Consider the following 26,015-nt stretch of genomic DNA (forward strand, 5'->3'; position numbering starts at 1 on the left):
GAGTAGTTCAATGTAGGTCTTTTTTTTTTTCTTTCTAATATCCCATGTCTCTTTTAATTTATTGAACATACGGAATATAGTTATAACAATTGTTTATTGTCCTTGTCTGCTAATTCTAACACCTGTTTTCGTTCTGTGTCTGTTTCAATTGATGTTTCTCCTCACTGCATGTTGTGTTTTCTTCCTATTTTTTGCATGCCTCATAATTTTTTTTTATTGCATGTCAGACATTGTGAAATTTACCTTGCTGGGTGCTGGCTATTTTTGTTTTCCTTTAGACATGCTTGAGTTTTGCTCTGGAATGTGGTTAGGTTACTTGGAAACAGTTTCCTTCCATGTCTTGCTGTTGAGATGTTAGGTGAGATTGGAGCAGTGGTCAGTCAGGGGCAATTATTCCCCACTTCTGAGGCAAGATCTTTCCATGAATTCTACCCAGTCATGAGACTTTCATCTTGCTAGTGACATGAGTGAGATGAAATCCTCATGATTGGATAAAATTTCATTCCTGGTGAACACAGATATTGTTTCCTCTGATCCTTTCAGATGACTCTTTCCTCAGTTTGAGATAGCTTCCTCACAAGCAAGTGTGACCATTACCTGAGGCGGACCCTCTGCATATCTTCAGAGCCCTCTCTGAGTTTCTTTCTTCTTCATACTCTGACCCACAAACTCCAGCCACCTTGTCCTCCCTGGACTCTTAGCTCCATTTCATCAACTCAGAGGGTCCGTTGTGTTCTGCCTGGGTTTCCTCTTCTTGGGCTGCAGCCAGGAGACTCTCCCAAGGAAGTAAACTGGGGCAACCATGGGGCACACTTCGTTTATGTCATGTCTTTCTAGGATCACTGGCAGCTTAGTTGCCTGATGTACAGTGTCTTGAAAAACATTGTTTCATATATTTTGTCCTCGTTTTGGTTGTTTCCAGTGAGAGTGTAAAAATGGTACCTATTACTCCATTCAGTTCAGAACTATAATTTCTTTAGGTATCAGGAATCCCTTCTTTCATATGGGTTGAAGTGCATATCTATGTTGATTTTTTTTTTACTCCATCCAAATTATTTACCCCAACACTAATTAGTGAAAATTTTCTTCCCTGATTGTTGTTGATATTTACATTGCACTATTTTAAACACTTACTTAAATTGGGGTTTACTTCTGGATCTGCTCTTGGGTACTGGGGATCTATTTGTCTAATTTTGCCCCAGAGCTATGCTCTTTTACTGGCAGGTGCTTTGTCATATATTTTTAATATGTGATAATGCTAATCTTCCCTATTATACTTTTCCATTAAGTATTCCTCTGAGAATTTTTAATTTTATTCTGTTATTCTTTTATATCCATTTAAGAGGCATTTTGTCAAATTAAAAAAAACCATTCTGGGATTTTTCTTAAGACTGAATTAAATATGGAAATTAACTTGAGGATGGCCCACAGAAACTTTATATAATATTTGTCTTCCTATCCAGGAGCATAATATAGCTATCAATCTTCACCACTCATTCAAATATTTCATTTTAATTTTCTAAAGGTTTTTATAGTTTCTTCACAAAGATCTTGTGAATATAAGTTTTCTCTCAGGTACTTCTGTGTATGTGTTTGCTATTGGAAATTGACCTTAATTTTGCCAAATTGTGTTTCTACAATTACAGATAAAATGTTCTTGACACCACATGTGTGCCTGTGTCTGTGTGTATATACTTGCACTGATCTGGCTTACCATATTCCACACTATATCCAGTTGTTTTTAATACTGAACACTTGACTTTTCTAGGTATATAATCATGTCACTAGGAAATAATGGTATTTTTGTCACTTTATTTACAATAGTTAAATAATTCCACAAAATGTGTATGGAAACTAGCTACTACATAGAGTTACACTACAAGAAATATTAGTCTGAATCCCAAATTGAACTGAAAATAAATTGAAATCTTCATAGAATCCTTTTAAAAATACCAAAGGAAGAATCCAAATGTAACACAAAGAAAAGATTTTTATTTTTTCTATTTACTTCTTGTCTATCTAATATCATCTCGCACAGGGAACTGCTCTTCAATTTATCCCCCAAACTCTCTCTGCCCCACATTCTTCTTCAAATCCAGCTCACATAGAGCCAAGTCCTTCCCCCATCAGCACCACCCAAAGTTTCCTGGATTTTCTGATAACCCTATTAATTCCACTTTACTGGCTTTCTTGGTTCTCTACTTCACCATTACCCTGACCAACAACAAAAAAATCTTTTCCAGTGGCATTTAAGTTAGGATGGGGCTGGGGCGGGGGGTGGATTCAGGCTACCCACACCTATCTTTTAGTCTACTTATCAAACAGATGAGCAACGGCTCCAGCGGCCATGGCCCACGGGCCCGGCAGCTCTGCAGCATATGGGATCTTCCCGAACCGGGGCGTTGAACCCGTGTCCCCTGCATTGGCAGGCGGACTCCCAACCACTGCACCACCAGGGAAGCCCCAGAGAAGCCCCAAACTGATCACTTTGAATGCTTCTCATTAGCTAAGAAAATATAAACATTTTAAAGTCCCGTGGTTCTCTAAAATAATGTTGAAAACCATTATTTTTATTACATGTTATAATATATGGAAGAGTTAATGAACCAATCTTTATATGATCGTACATAATTTTCAAATTTAAAACGTTTGAAAACTGCTGCTCCACAGAAGGTACCTGGAGGTATAGCTGAGCGCACTCCGGGGTCAGGAAAATGCTCTGGTGCCATCTGCTGGTTCCTGAAGATATACCAGTTGCTCTGGTTGATTTCCAAACCATTTCTTTCAACTCCCAGCTCCCTACCAATGGCTTTCAAAATAACCAGAAAAATCATTGCAATTTTGGGTGGCAAGACCACAGTGTTCAAACTCATAATAATGTAGATTACTTTGTTTGGGACACAACATGAAACAGATTCTTAACTTCTCAGTCATTGAACTAGTCATGTATTTGTTGGCACTTGCCTAAAATGTAGATTTCACATGCTGCATTTACAGTGCTAATTAAGTACATCTTTCTTGGTTTGTCATCAATAGATACATTTTCAAGGAGACAGTATGCCATGAGTTGTAATATATGATGCAAATAATCTGCTAAAAATACAATTTTGAATTTTCTGAACGATTTACTTTTATTATAGTTAGAATAATTCTAAGTTATTCCTGTAACAATGCTACTCTTACTTGCATTCTGATACATATTTCTTGAACAAGAAGGAAGTACAGATAGAGCTTACACACATTTACATTAATTCATTCATTTGTTCAGCTCATAAATATTTATTGTCAACCATATACCATGCACTTTACTGTGTAGCAGGGATTCAGCCATAAACTTGAGAAAGCCCTGTCTTCAACACCATCCTTGGACCAGCATAAAGTCTGCACATAGTATCACAAATACATAAGAAATAAATTTTTTTTTTTTTTTTTTGCGGTATGCGGGCCTCTCACTGTTGTGGCCTCTCCCGTTGCGGGGCACAGGCTCCGGACGCGCAGGCCTAGCGGCCATGGCTCACGGGCTTAGTTGCTCCACAGCATGTGGGATCTTCCCGGACCAGGGCACGAACCCGTGTCTCCTGCATCGGCAGGCGGATTCTCAACCACTGCGCCACCAGGGAAGCCCAGAAATAAATTTTTTTTAATGTGGAAGCCTGTCCCTCAAAAACTGCCACTTAGGACTGCACGTCCTATAACTCTGAATCTCCAGTCTCTGATTTTTGTATTTAAATTTCAGGGAAACAGGTCTCTTGCCCTGTGTCCTCAAATAAAAAAGTCTGTTTGAATGTTCTGGCTTGTGGATTGTACTGTTTCTGGACACTGCTTCAGAGCAGGGGGAAGATTTGAATCTGGAAGTGCTTAGATAAGAGAAAGGATAAATTGATGAACTTGCCACAATCTTCCTTTCAGACTGCATGTACACATTAGAGTTTTGCATAGTAAAGTATTATTTCTAAGTAGTTCCAAACATGTAATTTCTTGTTTCTTTTTGCTTTCCAATTTATGGTTCTGGAGGTACTCATGAATTACTGTACTACATGTTCTCAAAAATTGCATGTGGTAGCTGAGGATCCTTGAGCCACATTAAACAATTCATACAACTCTTACATTTAAAAATAGGTAGATACAGATATAACATGAATGAAGGGTGATACTGATTCTTTACACTGGCAACTAGAAGGACATGGATTAATAAACTTGTGAATAATTTTTTATGAAAATATTTTATTGAAATAAGGTTATAAAATTTTCCAAAAAATTTTTAAATACTTTAACTTAATTTTATTTAAAATGTTGTCATTATAATCTGTACTTCTGCATTCTTGAAGATAATTCTCTTGAAAACAAGTGAAAAATAAATATTAAATATTAATTATTTTATTTTTTTGTGGTACGCGGGCCTCTCACTGTTGTGGCCTCTCCCGTTGTGGAGCACAGGCTCCAGATAAGCAGGCTCAGCGGCCATGGCTCATGGGCCCACCCTCTCCGCGGCACGTGGGATCCTCCAGGACCGGGGCACGAACCCGTGTCCCCTGCATCGTCAGGTGGACTCTCAACCACTGTGCCACCAGGGAAGCCCTAATGTATTGATTTTTACATAATTTATATTTTATGAAAATATATTCAAATTTTGTACACTTTGAATGTAATTAAATTTTATTTTTTAAGCTCTTTGATCATTTTCGCCAATAGAACACAAATAGTGCAAGTCTGGATTAAACAACATAATTGGTAATTTTGCTGAAATGAAGGCAAAATTTTATGGGCTAAATATATAGGATATGTATTAGCTCTACATATCTTTATTACTCATTCACAATCATCAGCCAATCAATATTGTATCCAGACAGTTACAATGGTAATTAAATGCTGCCATCTTTTGTATTTTGCTGTCTTTCAGCCGTATGAAAACATTTTCATTTTATCATTATAATTGTTTACTTGTCAAAATTGGAGGTTATAACATATCCGAGGTAACAGTGTGTTAGGTTGATTTATAACTCTTAAGTATTTAGACTGACACACGTGTGTCCCTCTGTATCCTTTTGCCCTGGCTCCAATATCATAGGGGCAGGCTCCATGCCAGCCTATATGGAGACAGTATTCTAGTGAGGGGATACAAAAATAAATAGGTATGCAAACATATCAGATCACTTCAGGTAGCCGTAAGTGACATGAGGAAAATACAAGCTTGGTGTATTTGATGGGCAGAAATTAGCCCCCTTGTGATTGGAGCAAATGTCAAGATCAACCCTAGCTGAGATATCTCCACTTTATCAAGAATTGGCTCTCAGGTCTTAGCACAAATGTTCCCTCCTCAGAGGGTCCTTCTCAACCACTCAGACTAATGATGCCCTCCCTCTGTGACCCCTGTCATATGGCTTTGTATTATTGTCATCAGACCCCTTATTACATTGCCTGATGGTTTTCTGATTTATCTGTTTGCCTTTTTTCTGTCTCTTCCTAGTGGGATGTAAGCTCCACAAGAGTAGAGAACTTACCTGTCTGGTTCAGCACCATATGCCTAGCCTGGTATAAAGTACACATGGAATGAATCAAAGTATCTGTGCTCTGGATTAAAGGAGAGTGGGGTGAGGAAGGGCTTTTTTAAAGTCCTTTTTAAAAATCCTTTTTAAAAGAACTCATTCATTCAAATCACTTATGAATTTGTTTTGGGGGGGTAGAGTCCTTGCTATGAACAGTGATTGAAATAAGGAGTAGAATCATCACTCTGCCGTATGACATCCCCCATAAGATGTAAGAATGCATGGTTAAAATACTGTCTCTGAAAACGGTATTTTAATGTTTACACTTGCATCAAGAAATATGTATCACTACGGCTAAAATTTTGGATTTAATGAATGTAAAATGGCACAAGGCATTAAAAGGATTATAAGATAGGAGGAATTGCAGAGCTACAGATGATCTATAACCAATATTTAAAATTCAAATAACAACTGAGAAAGGACACTGGCTCTGGTCCACGGCTGAATAATCAAGCCAGGAGACAGGCTTATAATCACAAAAACTGAGGAGGTGATAATCAGAAAACAATCAGGAATATATCAAAAAAATTCTTTTTAAGTTCTGGAGAAATTAGATGAGAATTCTAGGGAAATTCTGGAGAAAAAGATGTAACTCAAGATCACGGCATATTTTCTTAAATCAAAGCTTTTTGAAACGAATATTACATTTATGGATCTCTGACTTGTTCTTTTTACTTTGCTAGTTTACTTCTTTTTAAAAAAATGTATTTATTTTTGGCTGTGTTGGGTCTTGGTTGCTGTGTGCGGGCTTTCTCTAGTTGCGGCGAGCGGGGGCTACTCTTTGTTGCCGTGCGCGGGCTTCTCACTGCGGTGGCTTCTCTTGTTGCAGAGCACAGGCTCTAGGTGTGCGGGCTTCAGTAGTTGTGGCACGCGGGCTCAGTGGTTGTGGCTCGCGGGCTCTAGAGCTTAGGCTCAGTAGTTGTGACGCACGGGCTTAGTTGCTCCGTGGCACACGGGATCTTCCCCGACCAGGGCTCGGGCTTGTGTCCCCTGCATTGGCAGGCGGATTCTTAACCACTGTGCCACCAGGGAAGCCCTGCTAGTTTGCTTCTAAAGTAAACTTCAGACGGTACCGTACACCACTGGAACTGACATAAAAATGGTTGAACCAAATACTTGTGGTAACTTTCCATTTATTTTCACTTTGATGAAGCTTTTAAAAAATGAGGATTTTTTTTTTTTTAGGCAAAAAAACAAATATGTCTTTGTGGATAAAAATAGGCCTGATTTTCATTTCTCACTACTTTCACTTCTTCCCAAACTGACTGCTTTTGTAAAGAAAAAAAAAAAGATCCTTTGAGAGATCTGTTGTTAAGGATGAAAGAGATATCACCAGACCTTGAAAAACCACACTACAAGGCAATCAACACCCCATGCAAAAGGAGATCCTTAACTCTCTTTAGAAATACCTGAAAAGGGCTTCCCTGGTGGTGCAGTGGTTGAGAGTCCGCCTGCCAAAAAAAAAAAGAAATACCTGAAAAGATGATTTTGGTTGTTTTAAATGCTGTTAAAGCAAAGCACAACAGACGATTGCGTTCACAAAAGGGAGAGATCGGCACGGAGTATAGAAGTGAGCCCCCAAACTGTAACTCTGTTTCCAACAGTCTCCGAGGAAGAAGACTGACACCCTGGCATCGAAGAGCTCCACATCCCAAGAGAAACGAATGCATCCAAAAAAGATAGGTAGGATATCCAATTTCACTCCCGTGTCCTGTGCAGCTTCTTGGACAGGCCAGTTCACTCCACTTGGGCACGTACCGCTGCTTTGGGAACATATTGTGGTATATCCATATGGGACACTCGTCAGCAACACCAGTCTATAGTGACACCAAGAAGACCAGTGGTTACGTGAGGCCGGCAGTGGGGTGGTCATCATAGCAAAAGGGCAAGAGGGAACTTTTTAGGGGCGATGGAAACTTTCTATGCCTTGAATGGGGAGATAGTGTTACCTGCTTATTCTTTTGTTAAAACTCATCGAATTGCTAAACTGAAGTGTGTGATTTCGTTTGTAAATTACTTCTCAGCAGGGTTAGTTTAAACCAACCAACCAACCAACAAAAAACAATGCGTGGCCTCCAAGAATGCCGAGTGGAGGAAGGGATGGCCCCCAATCCCCAGGACGGTAGTGTCCAGAATTTGCGGAGCGGCTTGCACCGCGATCAGTAGCTCATCGACTGAAATTCTCAGCTTCTTTTCCTTTTATAGAGGAGGTAAGAAACAGAGAGATGAGAATTCGGTGTAGCTCACACCGCCCAAAGGCGTTAGCGCGGGTATACGAACCCGGGCTGTGACTTCACAGCTCACAGTTTTAACCACTGCGCAATGCTGCCGGTACCTAGTAAAAGCTCGATACGTATATGCTGAATAAATGATTCCGGCTACAGAACCTTAAAGCACACAAAAGGCCCGCCCAAGAAACTGAAACTTCCAGCCACAAGCCAAAAACAGACCACTAGCTCCCAGCTAGCGGACCGCAGATCCCGAGCCTGAAGTCCGGCGCGGCGGAGGGGTGGGGCTTCGCCGCTTGGGGGCGGAGTCGCCTTTTCTCATTCCGGCAAGCTTGTACCTCTTCACTTGCCGTAGTGCCTGAAAACGGAAGTTCGCCCGAGGAGCGCTCCACATTTCCGGGCGAGAGCTGGACTTATTGGTACCACGTGGGAGCTGCTGTGAACATTTGTTGGGTTCTGAGTCCTGGCCGAAGTCGAGTTCCGGGTGAGCAGGAGCTGTGGGTCGGGGTGGTAAACAGGGGAGCGTAAGGTGTCGGCGGGTTTTGGAGTCTCCGCGGAGTCGGGGCTGAGAAACGTTCGGCGCGGCCCCCGGGGCTGTAATTAGCTGTGAACGCTATTGCTTTAGCGTTTGCACCTCCGGCGTCCGCGAGTCCCTGGGCAGCAGGTGATATGTCCGCGGCCGCGTTGAGTACTGAGGAAAGTTGCTTGTACGTGAGGCATTTGCTGCTTACCGTTAAGCTACCTTCTTAATTTTGTAGAGGCTTCTCACGGGGTTATGTTTCTTAGCCTTTGTGTTTAGAAATCCGCTGGCCTGAAGGATGACATCCTTAGCCCAGCAGCTCCAACGACTCGCCCTCCCTCAAAGTGATCCCAGCCTCTTCTCTAGAGATGAAGTTGCCTCTTTGTTGTTTGACCCCAAGGAAGCTGCCACCATCGACAGGGACACCGCCTTTGCCATTGGTGAGCTACCCTTTAACTTAGGAAAGTTCTGGGAAGCGTGTGTTTCCTGGTTGTTGGTGTATTTTCTTGTTTTCTTTTCTGACCCGCCCTCTTCCTTAGCGGTTTCTACGTTGTTGAGGGGAAAGAATAACAAATACATTTCACTCATGCGCTACATGAGTGAAATGTATATAGGCAGTGGCATCTGAATGTCACAGGTGATAAACAAGGTTGGGGGGTCATCTAAGCTGTAGAGAGGAGGAACAGTCAGAAGGGGCGGGAGGCTGTGGCTGGAGGGTAGAGAAGAGCCTTCCTAGGACTGGCTTAATTATTGTATTGAAATTGTATTGTATTGAAAAAAGAAAAAAGACCCCCTGCCAGGAGGTACTTTCTGTTCTCGTAGTCGGTGAGATGAGATTTATTCTCTCTGTTGGAAACTAGAAATCTATGTTTGGGACTGTATTACAGATTATATATGCTAAAAGAATTCAGAGAGTTTTAGGCAAAAGTAACACTGTAGAAGAGGGGTGAGATGAGTTTGCTCGCAAAGAATTGTTAAATAAAGTGGCCTTTTCCTAGGATGCACTGGCCTGGAAGAGCTGCTTGGTATCGATCCTTCCTTTGAGCGTTTTGAAGCACCGTTGTTCAGCCAGCTAGCAAAAACCTTGGAGCGGAGCGTTCAGACCAAAGCAGTGAACAAACAGCTGGATGAAAACATTTCCTTATTTCTTATCCACTTGTCTCCTTACTTCCTGCTGAAGCCGGCACAGAAGTGTCTGGAGTGGTTGATCCACAGGTAGCAAATGGAATTACAGAAATAATTATGGGCTAATAACATTGATCTTTTTAAATTTAAAGTTTAAAGTTGAAAAATCAGGTGTATTAAGAGATTAACACGATTTGTATTGGGTGAGGTAAGCATGCCCTCTACTGTTGAACTCATTTCTGTTGATACTGAGAAGTAGAGCTACTGAAGACCTTGAGTAAATATTCTAGCCTCATTAGTTCTGAGGGGCTCGGTGTCAGTTTGCTGTTACAAATTGTTACTGCGTATTTGGGGCAAATGGTGTTATTAAACTTCTTGCCAAAATAACAAAAAGAATGGTTTGGGGACAGGATAAGAGTATTCTCTAAAATACCATAATTTAAGGAAAACAATAATAGCTAATACGTATTGAACATTTATACACCAGGCCTTGTGGTAAGCACTTTGTGTGCATTATCTCAGCGCTCACGACATTCCTGTGGGGAGATGCTTCTCTTATCCCCATTTTACAGTTGAGAAGACAGGTGTAGAAGAGTTAAGTTGGCTGAGTCACATGACTGGTAAGCAGAGATGCAAATTTTGTTTCCAAGGTCTGATCTTTACTCTACTTCGGAAATTGTCTCAGTAAATTTATTCAGTTTATTTTCTCATTTGTGTTACATTGGTATTACATCATAGTTGACACATTTTAATTTTTTCTCCTATGTATGTTTTAAAAGTAGAAAGGCTTCCACTTCATTAATTAGAGGCATGGGGGTAAGGGAAGCCAGTGAATCATTGAGAAAACATAAGTGTAACCTGGGTCTTCTCATTATCGTATCATTAGATTCATCAGACAAAAAAAAAAATCAGACCTGTACTGTTTCGCTCTGTCTTCTAGCATTTAATTTACCCCAAATAGATGGTTACTGTAAGGAGTACTTTTTGCGTTTGGTTTTGCATTTATTCATGTAACTTATTTATTTAGCAAACATTAAGTTCAATACAAGGATGAATAGGCTGCCCTTTCTTACTGTTTTGAAAGAAACGCCACAGTAAGGGTGGATACAAAGTTTGGGGCGTGTGGTGCTGCCTGAAGTAGTTGAGGAAAGCTTCATGGAGAAAGTGATGTCTTGGCTAGTACTGAAGCCATATTATAGAAGTAATAAAAGGCAAGAGGTGTGGTGCTGTAAGAAAAGTACAGGTGAAAGGATAGGAGAGTTTAGACAGATGTAAGAGGGATCAGTTGGCTGGGAGAATTAAGAAAAGGATCTTGAAAAAGAATGCATTTGAGCTAGATCTTAAAGGCTAGACAGGATGTAATGGATCTGACAGAATTAATAAATCTGTCTTACGTTATTAGGGTGGCATGACCAATACCAAGTTTTGTAAAGTTCATGGACAAATTAAATATGGTTGTAATTTGATTTTTTTTTTTTATTCAGAGAAGGTAATATGATTTTCTTTATAATTAGTCTTCTGGTTTTAGGATTATGATAGTTAGGTGAGGTGAGGAAACTAAGCTGTGGAAGGTGAACTTTGGAGCATGGAGAGAAGCTGAGTGTTGCTGCCTACTTGACCAGTTTGGTTTTCTGTTGGTTTGACTGCAGTGATCCCAAAGTCACGTTAATGTAATAATGGATTTTTTAAAAAGTTGAGAGAAAGTGAATGGATGTCAATTTTGATGGTGAATATTTTAAAATGCTACTGCATGAGAATTGGCAAACCCTGCTGAGTACTTTCATGCCTATGCTTTAAGTGCACTCTACCTCGCTTATAGTCGTATGATTGCTTTAAGCGCGCTCTACCTTGCTTATAGTCGTATGTTTGCTTTAACTGGGTTTAGATCCCTGATACACCGTTTGGACACGTAAGGAAATACACGCTTGTAAGTTTTGTGTCAGTTAGAATTGTTTGCTTTTTTTCCCCCAGGTTCCATATCCATCTTTATAATCAGGATAGCCTCATTGCCTGTGTTCTCCCATACCACGAGACAAGAATATTTGTGCGGGTTATACAGCTTCTAAAAATTAATAATTCAAAGCACAAGTGGTTCTGGTTATTGCCAATTAAGGTATGATTGTTGAATGACACGTATCTATAATCATTGCAAACCTTCATTAAAGGTATAATTTAGAAAAAATTTAAGTCTTGTGCTCCTGTGAGTAGACCAAGTTATTACCTCCATCACTTTTATTTCCTAACTTCCAGTTGAAACTGTTATGAATAATAGCTGGCTTTCATTTAGTGCCTGTTATCAGGGTAGGCAATTTGTATTTTATTATCTTGGATTCTCACAAAATTCTATTTTTACAGATGAGGACAGGTTCAGAGAATTAAGTAACTTGCCAAAGTTCATGTAACTCTAAAGTGGCAGAGTTGGATTTGAATCCAGATCTGATTGTAAAGCTTGTCTTTCCACTATACCATGCTGTCTGGCATTTTTAATTTTGGAACTGAGAAGCTTAAAACAAGTTAGAGGTGAAGAAATGCATAAAATACTTGCAAAAATTAAAGGGATAAGGATAACTTGAAGGACTTCAGGAAATTATCAAAGTTGTGAAGAAGATGCTAGAAAATTAATTTACAGATGAATAATAGGATGGTTGTCTTACAGGATGGCTCTGGCTGAGATCAGATAGCATGATTTTGTAGTAAAACAACTGACTTGCCATTATCACTTTGTTTGCATCTATAGTAGAGGAAAGTAGACGTATGTTTGTTAGCAAGAATTTTACTGAATGTCGAGCACGGCGATTCAGGCCAGCAGGAGGGCTAATGGGGATGAAAGTAGGTTAACAGGCTGGGCCTGTGGAATGAGTTAACTTGATGGGTGATGACAGGAGGTCCATGGTCAGAACTAGTAAAAAGAAAGGGAATGGGAATTTTTAATTAGAAGAAAAATTTAAGTGTTTGAATGTAAAGCACTTGAACTTAAAGAATGTTCAAGAAGAGAAGGCCAACCTAAAATAAAGCTTCTTTATCCAACTACTCGACGTTCACTCTGCTAATAACATCAAAATTAGTTTTCCCCTAGTCTACACACAGACCCTGCTGTTCTCTAGGCACACTTGTTTCAGGTATCCAAACCCCCCTAACCTATTAAAGTTCACTTCAAATTATTTTTTCTTTGATTTATTCAGAATTTATTGAGCACTGATACACGCCACGCACAGTGCTAGGCAGCGGGAAGAGCAGAATAAGTTGACCGTGTTCCTCTCTGTTTCTGTTACTACTGTTATTGTGAAGCAGTGAAAGAACCATATCACATTGGCTCAGAAACCAGATTTAACCAGTAGAGTTACTAAGAATCTAGAGAATCCAGATTTAGATAAAGACAATCAAAATGCAACACGTGATAAGTAAGCGTTTTTCACTGAGTACATCCACACTCATTGCTTGGCCTTCTCTTGAATTTCTGAAGTTTGCACAGTTTTATGTGTTAATTTCATCTTTACCAACAGCGATAAGAAAAGACTATATTTCGTATTTATGAACTGCAGCAATTTGAAGCTGTTACTTTGGTAGGTACTTTAAAAATAATGATGAGTTGTTGAATGTCCTAAGTAATAGCTGGTTCTTTCTGTCTATAATAGCAATCTGGAGTGCCCTTAGCTAAAGGAACTTTGGTCACCCACTGCTACAAAGATCTTGGATTCATGGATTTCATTTGTAGTCTGGTGACAAAATCTGTGAAGGTGAGTAGTAAATTGTTTCATGAACGTATAATTCCATTAGAAGGTTGCTTCCTCTTCATAGAGAAAACAAATGAAGGCCTTCTGTAATAACAGTGGGACTTTGAAGAAGTGCTCTTTTTTTAAAGGATCTGCTGTTTTGAAGCATAAGCAGCTTGATCAGTCTTTCATCATCAAAGCTGTTTTTCTACAAAAATAAATTATTCTCTTCCTTGCCAAATTCTATTTACAGTGACTGTTTAAACAAAGACACAGTCTAAAAATGTCAGGAAGGTTGTTCATTCTTGTCATATTTAATTGAACTATTAGATGTGTTTATGTAATGTTACATATGGTAAAATTAAAGTGTCAGCCTGAAGTAGTTGAGGAGAGCTGTAAATATTTTTATACTTTCATCTGATTGGCCTTTCACTCTTAAAACTGTGTGTGGTTTGTGGTTTTTTTTCCAGGTTTTTGCTGAGTATCCTGGGAGCTCAGCTCAGTTGAGGGTGCTCTTAACTTTCTATGCTTCTACCATCGTGTCTGCTCTGGTGACCGCCGAGGACTTATCCGACAATGTAGTCGCCAAGCTGTTCCCATATGTTCAAAAGGTTGGCCCTGCTCGTGTGTAAAGTAGATTATTTTGTACCTGAAGGAATTTTCTTGCTTTTGAAAATTTCACTTAGACATCAATGTTGTTACATTGACAGTTTATTTCAGGTGGTTAATGAGACTTAATTTATAGGTAAAAAATATGACTTCTTAAAAACTTACCAGAGTGGGATCTTAGGGCTCCTTAGGGATGAATGTTGGCTGTTTGGCCCTGCCATCTTCTCCCAGATCTGTTTTCTTAGTAGTCATGTTACCTCAGTGGAAAGAGAACGGATTAGAAAATCTCTTCAGGGCAGAGGCTCTCTTACCATTCCGTTTGCATTGACTTCTGCTTCTCTGTGTTTCTTCTCCCCAAGTGCCTCATTGCCTCCCACCGTCCCAGATTCCCGATGGAGGAACTGCTTTGCTTCCCACCAGTGTCCCAAAATTATTGTCTTTAATCAGGCACTGTTTTGTTCCTGATTGCAGTCTCCCTTACACAGGCGGATGTTTTCATATAAAAGAAGACTCCTTGGCTCCTGTTAGGATGTATAGTGGAGGTTTGAGTTGGGAGACCTTCTGAGATCCCTTCTGTCATTCAAGAGACTTGTCTCATTTCCACGTCCCCTCAGGAAAAGGGGCCAACATCTTGATTTTTCACTTCCGAGGAGTGTTGACTCTCAGTGTGCGTTAGGTTGTATTAATCTCTAATTAATGACGTTTCCAATTTGTCAAAGTAAAGTAACATTTTAAGTAGGACAAAATAACACAGTTTGTCACTTTTTCCTTATATTTGAAAATATATTTAGGGATTGAAATCATCTTTACCAGATTACAGAGCTGCAACATACATGATAATATGTCAGATTTCGGTGAAGGTGACCATGGAAGATACCTTCGTCAATTCCTTGGCTTCACAGATCATCAAAACACTGACCAGAATTCCCTCTCTGATCAAGGATGGATTAGGATGCTTGATAGTGCTCCTGCAGAGACAGAAGCCAGAGAGCCTGGGGAAAAAGTATGTATAATTGAATTGACAGTGATAATAATTACAAGTGAATGAAGTTATTTTGAATAGTTTTTTTCATAAGATAAATTTTACACTATTTTTTAAAATTGCCATTCATTGTCTAACTTGTGAAGTCAACATCTTATGTCTTGCTTCTTCAAAGGCCGTTTCCTCACTTATGTACTGTTCCTGATCTTGTTCCACTACTTCATGGGATTTCTGAAACATATGACATCAGTCCTCTTCTGCGTTACATGCTTCCCCATCTGGTTGTCTCCATTGTTAATCATGTTACAGGTATGTGGGTTTACATGTTGTGTCCAGAAACTTCCTTTCTCAGATGTGATTCTCTTAAAATAGGAACCACATCCTTGTTAATATCTTTAAGATATTTAGAGTTTCTGCTAATTGTTTTTGTGTAATGTATCTATTTTTCTGAATAGAGAAACATTTGAGGTGGGGAGCAGGTTTAAAGGAAATCTTTGTTAAATAGTAATATGCTCAGTGTTGTGTTTTTTTTTTTAATATGTGTTCTCACACAGTCTCTACATGAAAAAGATTGGAATTATTTTAAAACAATTAAAACACATCACTCAGTAAAACTTTCCCTTCTCATTTAGATATTTAATGAACTTTAGTGATTCATTTACAATAAATATCCAGTTGCCAAAACAGTTTTTCTCCCTTGAGTCATTGAAAATATAAGACCAAGAAAATCTCATGTATGAAAATCCAAATTTTAAAAAAGCCCAGGGCTTCCCTGGTGGCGCAGTGGTTGAGAGTCCACCTGCCGATGTAGGGTACATGGGTTTGTGCCCCGGTCCAGGAGGATCCCACATGCCACGGAGTGGCTGGGCCCGTGAGCCATGGCCGCTGGACCTGCGCGTCCGGAGCCCGTGCTCCACAGTGGGAGAGGCCACAGCAGTGAGAGGCCCGTGTACCGCAAAAAAAAAAGCCCCAAAGTTAATTAGAAGGTGATTATTTGCATTATACGTTTTTCACCCTTCAATAAATATAGAAAGACAAGGAAGAAATACTTGGTCCTGTTGCTACTGGACTAAGAAAGACATACTAAGAAAGTCATTTTTAAAGTTATGTCCATTTATTGGAAAATAAGATTTGCTTAACTCCATCTCAGTTTAAATGTGAGTTTCAGAAACATGACTAGCATGAATGTAAGTGTACTTTTCCTGTTCTGATGGTGATGAGTAATGAAGCCAGGGCTCACGTTCATTCATAAATGTGGAATGGAAGATGACAGCTCTTGGTTCGGTAAGGAGGCTTTGAGATGAAGTTTAGCCTGTATTCAGGATAGTTTATTGAGATGTAGATTCAGGTCCCAACTTTACCGCTTGTAATGTGGCCTGGGTAAAGACTATATTCTTTGGACTTTCGTTTCATTTGTGAGAGAGGCATGATAGTACTTGATTTTTTTTTTTTATTTTTTATTTTTTTGCGGTACGCAGGCCTCTCACTGCTGTGGCCTCTCCCGTTGTGGAGCACAGGCTCCGGATGCGCAGGCCCAGCGGCCACGGCTCACGGGCCCAGCCGCTCTGCGGCACGTGGGATCCTCCCAGACCAGGGCACGAACCCGCGTCCCCTGCATCAGCAGGAGGATTCCCAACCACTGCGCCACCAGGGAAGCCCGATAGTACTTGTTTTTAAAAAACATGGAGAATTTCAGGTAAAGGATAAATGAGGGTAATGTATACAAAAGTGGTTTGAAAAGATATAAATGACTAAACAGGTGAAGTACACTTTTGAAAATAGGTAAAAAGCTGGATGTCATTATATATATGTTTTAAAGTTATTCCTGTAGAAAGATTTTCTGCTGTAAAAAAACTTAATAGCGTACACATGTGGGAAAAGTTTTCCCCAATCAATTTTAATTTGTTGTATATGCTAAGGAGAAGAAACTGAAGTGATGGATGGTCAAATCTATAGGAGACTCTTAGAAGCCATACTTACAAATATATACCTGAAGAACAACTTAGACCATTTGTTGGCTAGGTAAGCTATTACTTTTGACATGCTTTTGATTATTATTTTTGTGGCTTAGTATTACTTTTCAGGGTTGGCTAACAGTTCTCCAGTTTCCCTTTATAATGTATTTCTTGCTTTATCCATGCCATTTCATCTAATTACAAGTACTTAGTCCAGTAATTGTGGCAAAAGAAAATGTAATTTCTCTTGTTTGTCTTTAGTGCTTATACGTGGTCATGGAAAGTTAATAGTGAAACTAAATTGGGGTTATACTACATGTAATTTGTGGTTGTTTAAAATTTCCTAGTACTAAGTGGACCAAAATGCCTGAAACAATAAATCACAGTTGGTAATCAGTAAATATCAATTAGAAACTTAATATTGAGGGTTGGCATGAAGTAAAGATAGTTCAGCCTCCCGTTTTCTTTTCTTATTTGAAGGGCAACTCGATGCAGTGAAAAGAATGTAGTCATGGTGGTCGGATGTAGGTTTAAATCTTATCACCTCCGGCTAGTAGAATAGTAAGTTCTGACAGTCAGGCTGCGTGGATCTCGGGTTGCTGTTGTGTATCGTTGGGCAGGTACCTATCTGGTGGGCGTGTCATTTGTGTCCCGTGCTCCCATAGTTGGCTTGTGAGTTCAATGAGGTTAAATATGCAAAGTACTGTTGAGAGCTTGGCTCTGGAGTCAGACAGGGGTGGCAAACCTGCTCTACTTTTTATGGCTCAATAGGGCTCACTGAGTATTGCCTCCTGTTGCTGTTCTTGTTTGACCTCAGACAAATTATAAGACTTCTTAGTCTGAGTTTTTGTATCTGTAAAATGAGTCTAATTTCTATCTTGTAGAGGTCTGACAGAGAGAAAATTTCTAAAGTACCTAGAACGTAGTAGTTATTCAATAAATAGTAACTCTCATGTCTGTGGTATTTGTTTTGTTCTGCAGCCTTCTTTTTGAGGAGTATATTTCATATAGCTCACAGGAAGAAATCGATTCTCATAAAGTATCTTTGCTTAATGAGCAGTTTCTTCCACTTATCAGACTTATAGAAAACAGGTGAGTTGTGTGTGTGTGTGCCCTTCTTAATGTGTACCTCTTGTTTTATAAAGAGATGATTCACAAGTCAATTTAATATAGTGAATGAATTGTAAAGATACTGTTCTTTTCTACTTTTCAGGAAGGGACAATTATAGGATTTAAATATATTTGAAATATGAGGGAAAATAGGGGTTGTGTGAGGACTATGGAGAGTATATATATATATTTTTTCCTCCCCCGCCCCTATATTTTTTTTTATATAGACTTTTGGTTGTTGAAAAAGTCATAGTAACAAACTTGATCAATATCATTTGGTTTTACGTATTTCATTTGTCAAAAATTTAAATCTCAATCTCAGTAATTTAAAAAAATTATATTTTTTCTTTTATACATATATGATGTGTGTGGTTAATAACTTTGTTAAGAATAATGAATAACTCTTTAATTTCATCCCAGATATCCCAAAACTTTAGATGCCGTATTAGAGGAACGCCTAGAGGAAATTACAGACCTAAAAAAACAGGAGCTTTTCCACCAATTTATTTCTCTTTCTGCAAGTGGTGGAAAGTATCAGGTAACTTTTTTTTCAGGGGAATTATGACACTTACAGGTATTTGTGTGGTTAGTTGAAGAGCTCTGGAAGGAAATTTGCTACTTCACTTCTGTTTGGGAAGTTTCATAGAGAGAGAAGATTTTATACAGTTTGCCTAGTTAGCTGAAGTAAGACTCTGAGGCAGGAATTAAATAACTGGAGAAGGGTACAGTAATTTTTAGATAACTGTGAACCTGATACTTATTTCTGGAAAAGTGTTGTTTGGAAATTTTGTACATGATGCTCATTAGCAGTCACCAAGAGATGGCCTAACTTAGGTTTCTCGTGTTCCTTATCTTTCTCCTGTACCCTTGTCTTCCCAGTGCAGTACCCACCAGCCACGTGTGGCTGTTTAAGTCATTGATTAGGGAAAGGGAAGTGGATTTTGTTTCATGATTATGTTAGAACTTCAGAAATTTTCTGGTGATTTGCCCTAAGTCTTTGTACTAGAAGTTAGACATTTAAGTAGTTCTTATAATTAGCCTTGAAAATAAATGTTAGGAAGAGAAATATGAGTGTTTGGGTTTTTCTCTTCCATAATTAGACTTTCGCCTTTAATGGTATTTCATTTCCAAAACCATATGTTGATAGACTTCCTTCGTAGTCTGATTATCAGTACATAAATAAAGGTGTCACTAATTTGAGTGTCACTGTTACATCATTCAGATGAATTGCATTCTCTTCAGTGATCAGTTTTTTTGATTTATATTTTCATTTAGGTGCTAATACAGTGATTTATCATAGGTGCTTTTCACCTTGGAATCAGACATATATAAAGAATACAAAATTACTTCATAGACTTACTTCACTAATTTAAACCTACATGTAGACACAAGTATACATGAAATCACAACGTTCACAAAACAAGTTTTTATCTGCTGTTACTCTAGTATGTTCTGGAGACAAAGATTTTGCTTTACTTTTTACTTTCAGTTTGGTTTACTTTTTGGTTTCTGAAACTAGCTGGTTGTTATTGAATAAGTTGGGCAGCTCGGGGCAGTTTTCTCTGGTTCTTCATGATCATGTGCTGCTCAGATTGAATGGCGAGATCATCTGGTAATTGTGCTGAATCCTGTAGTTTTTAGCAGATTCTGATACCTCCTTGATGCTCAGTCTGAATCATCCACTGGCTCCTGTGAGACTTCTGGCCGTTAATCATCTGAAAAATGTCATGACAACATCAAAGGTTTGTGTCAGGTAGCCTTCATTTGTGATGTTTTTACCCTTATGATGAGCAGTGTAATTCTAGAATAAGAAATTGAAGTTACCACCTAGAATCAGTATTGTTTAATTATAGAGGTAAGCCTAATAAAGAATATGGGCATTCATTGGACAAAGATTTAGGACCGTACATGCCAGAAGGCACCATTTTAACCTGTATATGTTTCCATGTTGCAGATGATTAGGTTAGCTTTAGTTGAGAGTTTTCAACCTGGGATTTATAGATTAATTTACAGAGGGTCATAAACTATCTGAGAATTTTTTAGTTTTGAAATTTGAATTTGATAGTCTTAAGTTTAATGTGAGCATATTTGGGGACATCAGAATGATAGCTTTTGGAGCCCTGTTCATGGTTTCAGTACCTGCCAGTTGCATTTGGCTTTAAAATTTTGGTGGCTCCTGATAGTAAGTACAGAAGCTGACTTAATTTGTAAATAAAGCCTTTATAACAAAATGATATTTTACAAAGACTTTGCAGTGATTCAAATGGAGCAGTATTTTCCAAACTTTAGTCATTCAAGCAAATTTTTTGCTGTATTAGCTGACCACTGATTTAGTTTCTTTTAAATGGACTCATTTTATCACATAGCTTTCTTTTTTTTAAATTGAGTTATGATTGATTTACAGTATTATATTTCAAGTGTACAACATAGTAATTCAATGTTTTTATAGATTATACTTCATACAAAGTAAATACAAATTATTGACTATATTCCCTGTGCTATGCATTATATCCTTGTAACTTAATTTATACCTAGTAGTTTATACTTCTTTATCGTTTTCATCTGTTTCACATAGCTTTTAAATCATGCGTTTGAAGTGCTAATTGTATGTACATTTTACTTTAGTTAATACAGTTTGAAATAAGAATGTTCATCTGTTAATATCTAAAATCATCTCATGTACTACCATTTGCATATTTGGAAAATTTCTAGACTAGAGAATAATGCTACCAGAGTTTAGTTTCTTCATAGCACATAGTATAAACACACTGAACTCTAAACTTGTGTCATGGCCATTAAAACCAGATTCATATTACAAGTAGAATTTAATTTCAGCTAATCATAATTACCACGTTAAGTTTATTTAATTTTGAATTTTATTGTTTTTTCTTTAGTTTTTTTATGTTCTCTTATATTTTTAAAGAGTTATACTTAATTTTTAAAATGATAGATGTATTCAAATTTGAAAAATATTGCTTGGCTTGATTCATTTCTGATCTGGTACAAATTATGTTTCTTTCATAAATTTCTGGTAGGTTTGTCTCATTGATTTGTTGGATAATTAAATTCAGTGAATACTGTTCTTTGTTGTAATAGGAAGATTTCAGTGCCTAGAATAAAAAGCAGGATTCCTGGAATCTCCTAATATTCTTGAAGCCATACTTATCCTTCCTGCTTTTACTCTTAATCCCGTCCTACCCTGTCCTCTGGATTTGTTAGTTTTTTCAGTGAAGCGCAGTATATACATTCAACTTGCAGGCTTTAGTATTGTAATTGCAGTTAATGTCTGTCTTTGCATGCTTTGATTTCCTTTTCCCTTCTCTGTTAATGCCTGGACATAGGTTCTATTCTGTTCTCCAATTCCAGATTGAGCTATTTGGCTACTTGTTAGCTTTTGAGAAAATTTTGGCATTTGGCATTAAACTTTGACTTCAGTTTTGTGAATTTTAGGGATTTTACTTTTTGTCTCCCAACCTTCTGACCTACATTATTTTCTGTGGGATTATTTACTTGTTTTTTTTCTTTTCACTACCTACAGATAGAGATATATTCAGTTTGGTTAGCAGTCTTATTTTTCTGTTACTGTGAATGATTTTATGCTTTATTTTCTTTTGTTACTTAAGGGAAAAGTGAACTTTTGGGGGCAGACTGCACTGTCATCAGCACATGTCATCATCCTTGTAAAAACCTTGAAAATTAAAAGCTAACTTTTAACACTGCTTACTGTGTCTAAAGCACTGTTTTAAGTATTGATATGTATTATTTGATCCTGTAACAACCCTTTGAGGTAGGTAATTATTATTAGCCCTATTTTATAGATGAGAATAATGAGACCTAGGAAGGTTAAGTAACTTGCTCAAGGTCGCACAGCTAGTAAGTGGTGGAACTGGGATTTAAACTTAGACATTCTGGTTTTTAGTTTGTGCTCTCTCAAAATCTAGGTTCTCATTTTAACAAGATGAACTCTTTAATGCAAAAATTGTATTGTAATTGCACATCTTAGTATATTTTCAATGGAAACTGGAAAGAGTTTGTACTAAACAATTATTCGTCTAAAAAGGGCTTCTAGGGCTTCCCTGGTGGCGCAGTGGTTGAGAATCCGCCTGCCGATGCAGGAGACACGGGTTCGTGCCCTGGTCCGGGAAGATCCCACATGCCGCGGAGCAACTAAGCCCGTGAGCCGTGGCCCGCTGAGCCTGTGCGTCCGGAGCCTGTGCTCCGCAACGGGAGAGGCCACAACAGTGAGAGGCCCGCATACCGCAAAAAAAAAAAAATAAATAAATAAAAATAAATAAATAAAAAGGGCTTCTAGAGTTTGCCTAGTTCAACACAAGTGTGCTTAGTTTTGAATTCACATCCAGGGCAGCCGAACCTGTGTTCCTTAACTGGAATTGTGGAGTGCTTTTCACAAAACCATACTTCCTTTGTAATGTAAAGTCTTCAGAGGTTTTAGCAACAACTAAATTAATATTTTTTTTTCTATTGCTCAGGAGAGTATCGATGAGTCTTTCATTAAAGAAGCTATTTTAACCCGATTAGGTGATGATAGCATAGATGTTGTCTTGTCAGCTATAAGTGCATTTGAGGTGAGTGAATTTGTTGTTCATTGACGTGCATGTTTTGTTTGTAAATATTTACTTATCCTTCTCACATGAATCTCTGCTCTAGGCAGCAGCATATTTGGGAATTATTCTTTCACTGGAAATTTGTTCTGTTGAGAGCACAGACTTAAGCCTGGTTGTGGAAAGCACATGGGAGTAATTAGCTTGTACAACTTTATATATTTGAAGTTCATTTAGAAAGGAAAAGTGCTTTGTGAATTTTTATCAGTAGTAAATACGTAGGGATCCTGGAAAATTGGATCCTGAATGGCACTTTTGAGAAATTGCTCTCATAGAACTTTTAAAGTATACTGGAATTCTTGGGATATAAGTTCTTTATAATGCATAATTTTTAAAAATTTGTTTAACAAGCACCATATTTGAAGCAGGCAAAAATTTACTTACGGGTATTTTTTTCTCTCTAGATTTTCAAACAACAGTTTAATTCAGAAGTGACAGTTTCAAATCTCCTGAATCTCTTTCAAAGAGCAGAACTTTCAAAAAATAGGGGATGGTATGTATTTGTATCTCCTCATACAAATAATGAAATTCTCTTCTTTTTAATATGTATATTTATTTATTTATATTTGCCTGCGTTGGGTCTTCGTTGATGGGTGCAGGCTTTCTCTAGTTGCGGCGAGCAGGCTTCTCATTGTGGTGGCTTGTTTTGTTGTGGAGCCCGGGCTCTAGGCACACGGACTCACTCGTGGCTCACGGGCTCCAGAGCACAGGCTTACTAGCTGTGGCGCATGGGCTTAGTTGCTTCGTGGCATGTGGGATCTTCCCGGACCAGAGATTGAACCCGTGTCCCCTGCATTGGCAGGTGGATTCTTAACCACTGCGCCACCAGGAAAGTGCCTGAAATTCTTATATCAAGTTCACTTTTATTTGGGTTTGTATGGATTTGTTGCAGTAGTCTCTATGTTTGAAATTTTTCTTAATAACATGGAAAAAGAAGTGTATAATGTATGATATAATACTGAGATCTGGGAAGTAGGATGGGAAGGAGCTTTAATTTTTTACTTCATGTAATGTATTTCTGTTTTACAAGGATAATATATTACACTTTAAAACAATTACAAATATATTAAGTAAAAATATAAGCTCAGAGGCACATGATGCCTTCTATAATGTTTTGATGAGCTTTTGTTATTTCATTTTTGGTACCTAAGCTTTTTGCATGGAAAAGTGACTAAGCTCCTTAGAGGATGAGAGCGTGTCTTACAGGTTTTTGTGTCCTATTTAGTTCTTAGCATATGGTATGTGTTCAGATAATATTTTTTGAACTGATGAGTGAATCTCTGATTTCTAGTGGAGTTGAGATATATAGTGTGATATGTTTTATGTTATAGTTAACCTAATGATTTCTCAAAGAGAAAGATTTGACAGAGTTGGTTTAAAATTAATGTCCCAAATAACTCCTTTGTTAGCATGGATTTTAAGTGGTATCTTGATGTTTCTCAGTAATGTGTTTGGTAAAGAGACCAGGATGGTGTCAGTTGAGCTGGAAAAATGTAACAGTGATTTTTTGCTGAACTGAAGTCTCTAATGTGTCTCAACCAAATGTGTTTATGTATCTTTTAGGTACAGTGTGCTTGAGATAGCAGCCGACATACTAATTAAAGCAGAGATACTGAGTGAAAACGATCAGTTGTCCAATCAGGTGGTGGTGCACCTGCTACCATTTATGGTCATTAACAATGATGATATGGAATCTGCTGAGATGAAAATGGCTATATATTTATCAAAATCAGGAATTTGTTCTCTGCATCCTTTATTAAGAGGCTGGAAAGAAGGTAAGAAATTCAGTTGTTTTTTAGAAAAAGTGAACAGGTGACACTTTAAAAAAAGAAGATAACCATAATTTAAAATTGGCAGTGATTGTTATTTGAAATTGTTAATTGTGTTACATGCCAGCAAGATATTTTAAAATTTTTGCTAATAGGGAAAGTATACAGTGAAAAGGATACTGACCCACTGAAGAATTCGTAATTTTATGAAAAGAAAAATAAAAAGCAAACCTTTGTAGGAAAACTGTAAAACTTTTGCCTAGATTCTTTACTTGACATGATATTTAGGTGAGTGTTAGTAACATAAGGGCCCTCTGGTGTTCAATTCTTTTCTTTATTTTAAACAGCTCTTGAAAATGTGATTAAAAGCACAAAGTCAGGAGAACTAATTGGTGTAGCATGTCAGAAGATGATTGAGTTGCTGGCTGACAATATAAATTCAGGGGACCCCTCTTCAATGTTAAAGATGGTAGGTATGTTGTCAGAGTCAACCCCCTGGGTTTCCTTCTCATGATCTTATTGGATTCTCAGTGTTTGCTTTACTAGATTCTTCTTTTTGAAAAATAACTTTTCCATTCTTGAGTACTTTGTTTTGCTTTAAAAACATAGTGTTTAGTATATTTTGCAGATTGTTTGAAATCCTTAACATTTTATGTAATTTATTTCATCCTGGTTGTATATTGGACCAGTAGGAATATAATGTCTACTTTTTAACCTTTTTTCTTCTCATTTAAAATATTAAAGTCATATTTCTTGTTAAAATAGCAAAATATAATCTGAAAGAGGAGAAATTTTCTTTTGCCTTAGTAAATCTTTTAAAGGCATAAAAACATCCAGTTGGTGGGGGCTTCCCTGGTGGCGCTGTGGTTGAGAGTCCGCCTGCCGATGCAGGGGACACGGGTTCGTGCCCCGGTCTGGGAGGATCCCACGTGCCGCGGAGCGGCTGGGCCCGTGAGCCATGGCCGCTGAGCCTGCGCGTCCGGAGCCTGTGCTCCGCGACAGGAGAGGCCACAACAGTGAGAGGCCCACGTACCGAAAAAAAAAAAAAAAAAAAAAAAGAAAAAACATCCAGTTGGCAAGTGCAGTTGTGTTCGTTATAATTTCTGAAATTATTTATTTTTATAGTTACCCAGAAATCAATGCTTACTACTTTTTTAAGGTTTTATATTTATCATCTCACTCTAAATATGGAATACATGATACCTAGATAGGCAGAGGTAGAGAAAATTGTTTTTATGCAAACCAAGAGCTACCATTCACGGAGTATGTCTGTTTTTCAAGGTGGAGGATTTAATAAGTGTTGGAGAAAAGGAGTCCTTTAGCCTGAAGCAGAAAGTGACTTTTCACGTGATCATGGCTGTACTTGTCTCCTGCTGTTCGTCTTTAAACGAAACTCATTTTCCATTTGCGACAAGAGTCTTCAGTTTGTTGCAGAAAAAAATAAAGCAGCTTGAAAGTGTCATTACTACAGTGGTAAGGAGTGCAAACTCTGTGGAAAGTTGAATGTTAGAAAAGTGACTGCCTGGCCTGTTAATCACAGCAGAACTGAAAATCTGGGGCTGAGATTCTGAGTCTGGATTCTAGGGGTGAAATGTGAGGCAGCCTTGGGTATCAGTAGATAGTGGATTAGGTGCTGTCTTCTTTTGCAAGAAATTTAATTGAACCATGGAATTTCATGTTTGTGGTGTTTGGGTCTGATAGTTGACTCTCCCCTGTATCATCTTTATTGGGTAATTATCCAAGCTATACTTAACTACGTCTAGTGGTGAGGAACTCACTAGATATATTAGTGCTTGAATAAAGTATTGTTTCATTCTGTTGTTTATTACTAGAATA

General features: G+C 38.2%; 1 protein-coding gene and 1 long non-coding RNA gene across 4 annotated transcripts in view; one reads left to right on the plus strand and one right to left on the minus strand.

Annotated features, from left to right (window-relative positions):
* Positions 1-4,387: 4,387 nt before the first annotated feature.
* Positions 4,388-8,068, minus strand: LOC136793565 (uncharacterized). Its single transcript, XR_010839000.1, has 3 exons — positions 7,496-8,068; positions 7,021-7,363; positions 4,388-6,955 (listed from the first exon to the last, which is right to left on the minus strand). It is a non-coding gene; the product is annotated as an uncharacterized lncRNA (long non-coding RNA).
* A 10-nt stretch (positions 8,069-8,078) lies between these two features.
* Positions 8,079-26,015, plus strand: part of HEATR1 (HEAT repeat containing 1) — a 70,788-nt gene continuing 52,851 nt past the window's right edge. The window contains exons 1-17 of one of the 3 annotated variants that reach the window (XM_059054604.2): positions 8,079-8,258; positions 8,561-8,734; positions 9,293-9,509; positions 11,391-11,532; positions 13,055-13,156; positions 13,603-13,743; positions 14,533-14,744; positions 14,899-15,032; positions 16,643-16,745; positions 17,660-17,770; positions 18,209-18,326; positions 19,423-19,530; positions 22,279-22,374; positions 22,815-22,903; positions 23,974-24,185; positions 24,527-24,648; positions 25,461-25,652. In XM_059054604.2, coding sequence (XP_058910587.1) covers positions 8,593-8,734; positions 9,293-9,509; positions 11,391-11,532; positions 13,055-13,156; positions 13,603-13,743; positions 14,533-14,744; positions 14,899-15,032; positions 16,643-16,745; positions 17,660-17,770; positions 18,209-18,326; positions 19,423-19,530; positions 22,279-22,374; positions 22,815-22,903; positions 23,974-24,185; positions 24,527-24,648; positions 25,461-25,652 — 2,241 coding nt within the window. In that variant the 5' untranslated portion in view covers positions 8,079-8,258; positions 8,561-8,592. Of the gene's footprint in view, positions 8,259-8,560; positions 8,735-9,292; positions 9,510-11,390; positions 11,533-13,054; positions 13,157-13,602; positions 13,744-14,532; positions 14,745-14,898; positions 15,033-16,390; positions 16,420-16,642; positions 16,746-17,659; positions 17,771-18,208; positions 18,327-19,422; positions 19,531-22,278; positions 22,375-22,814; positions 22,904-23,973; positions 24,186-24,526; positions 24,649-25,460; positions 25,653-26,015 lie in introns of those variants that run through there. The other 2 variants (XM_067025667.1, XM_067025668.1) reach the window with 2 other exon arrangements.

Source organism: Kogia breviceps, chromosome 2 (genome assembly GCF_026419965.1).
Source record: "Kogia breviceps isolate mKogBre1 chromosome 2, mKogBre1 haplotype 1, whole genome shotgun sequence".
NCBI classification, from domain to species: domain Eukaryota; kingdom Metazoa; phylum Chordata; class Mammalia; order Artiodactyla; family Physeteridae; genus Kogia; species Kogia breviceps.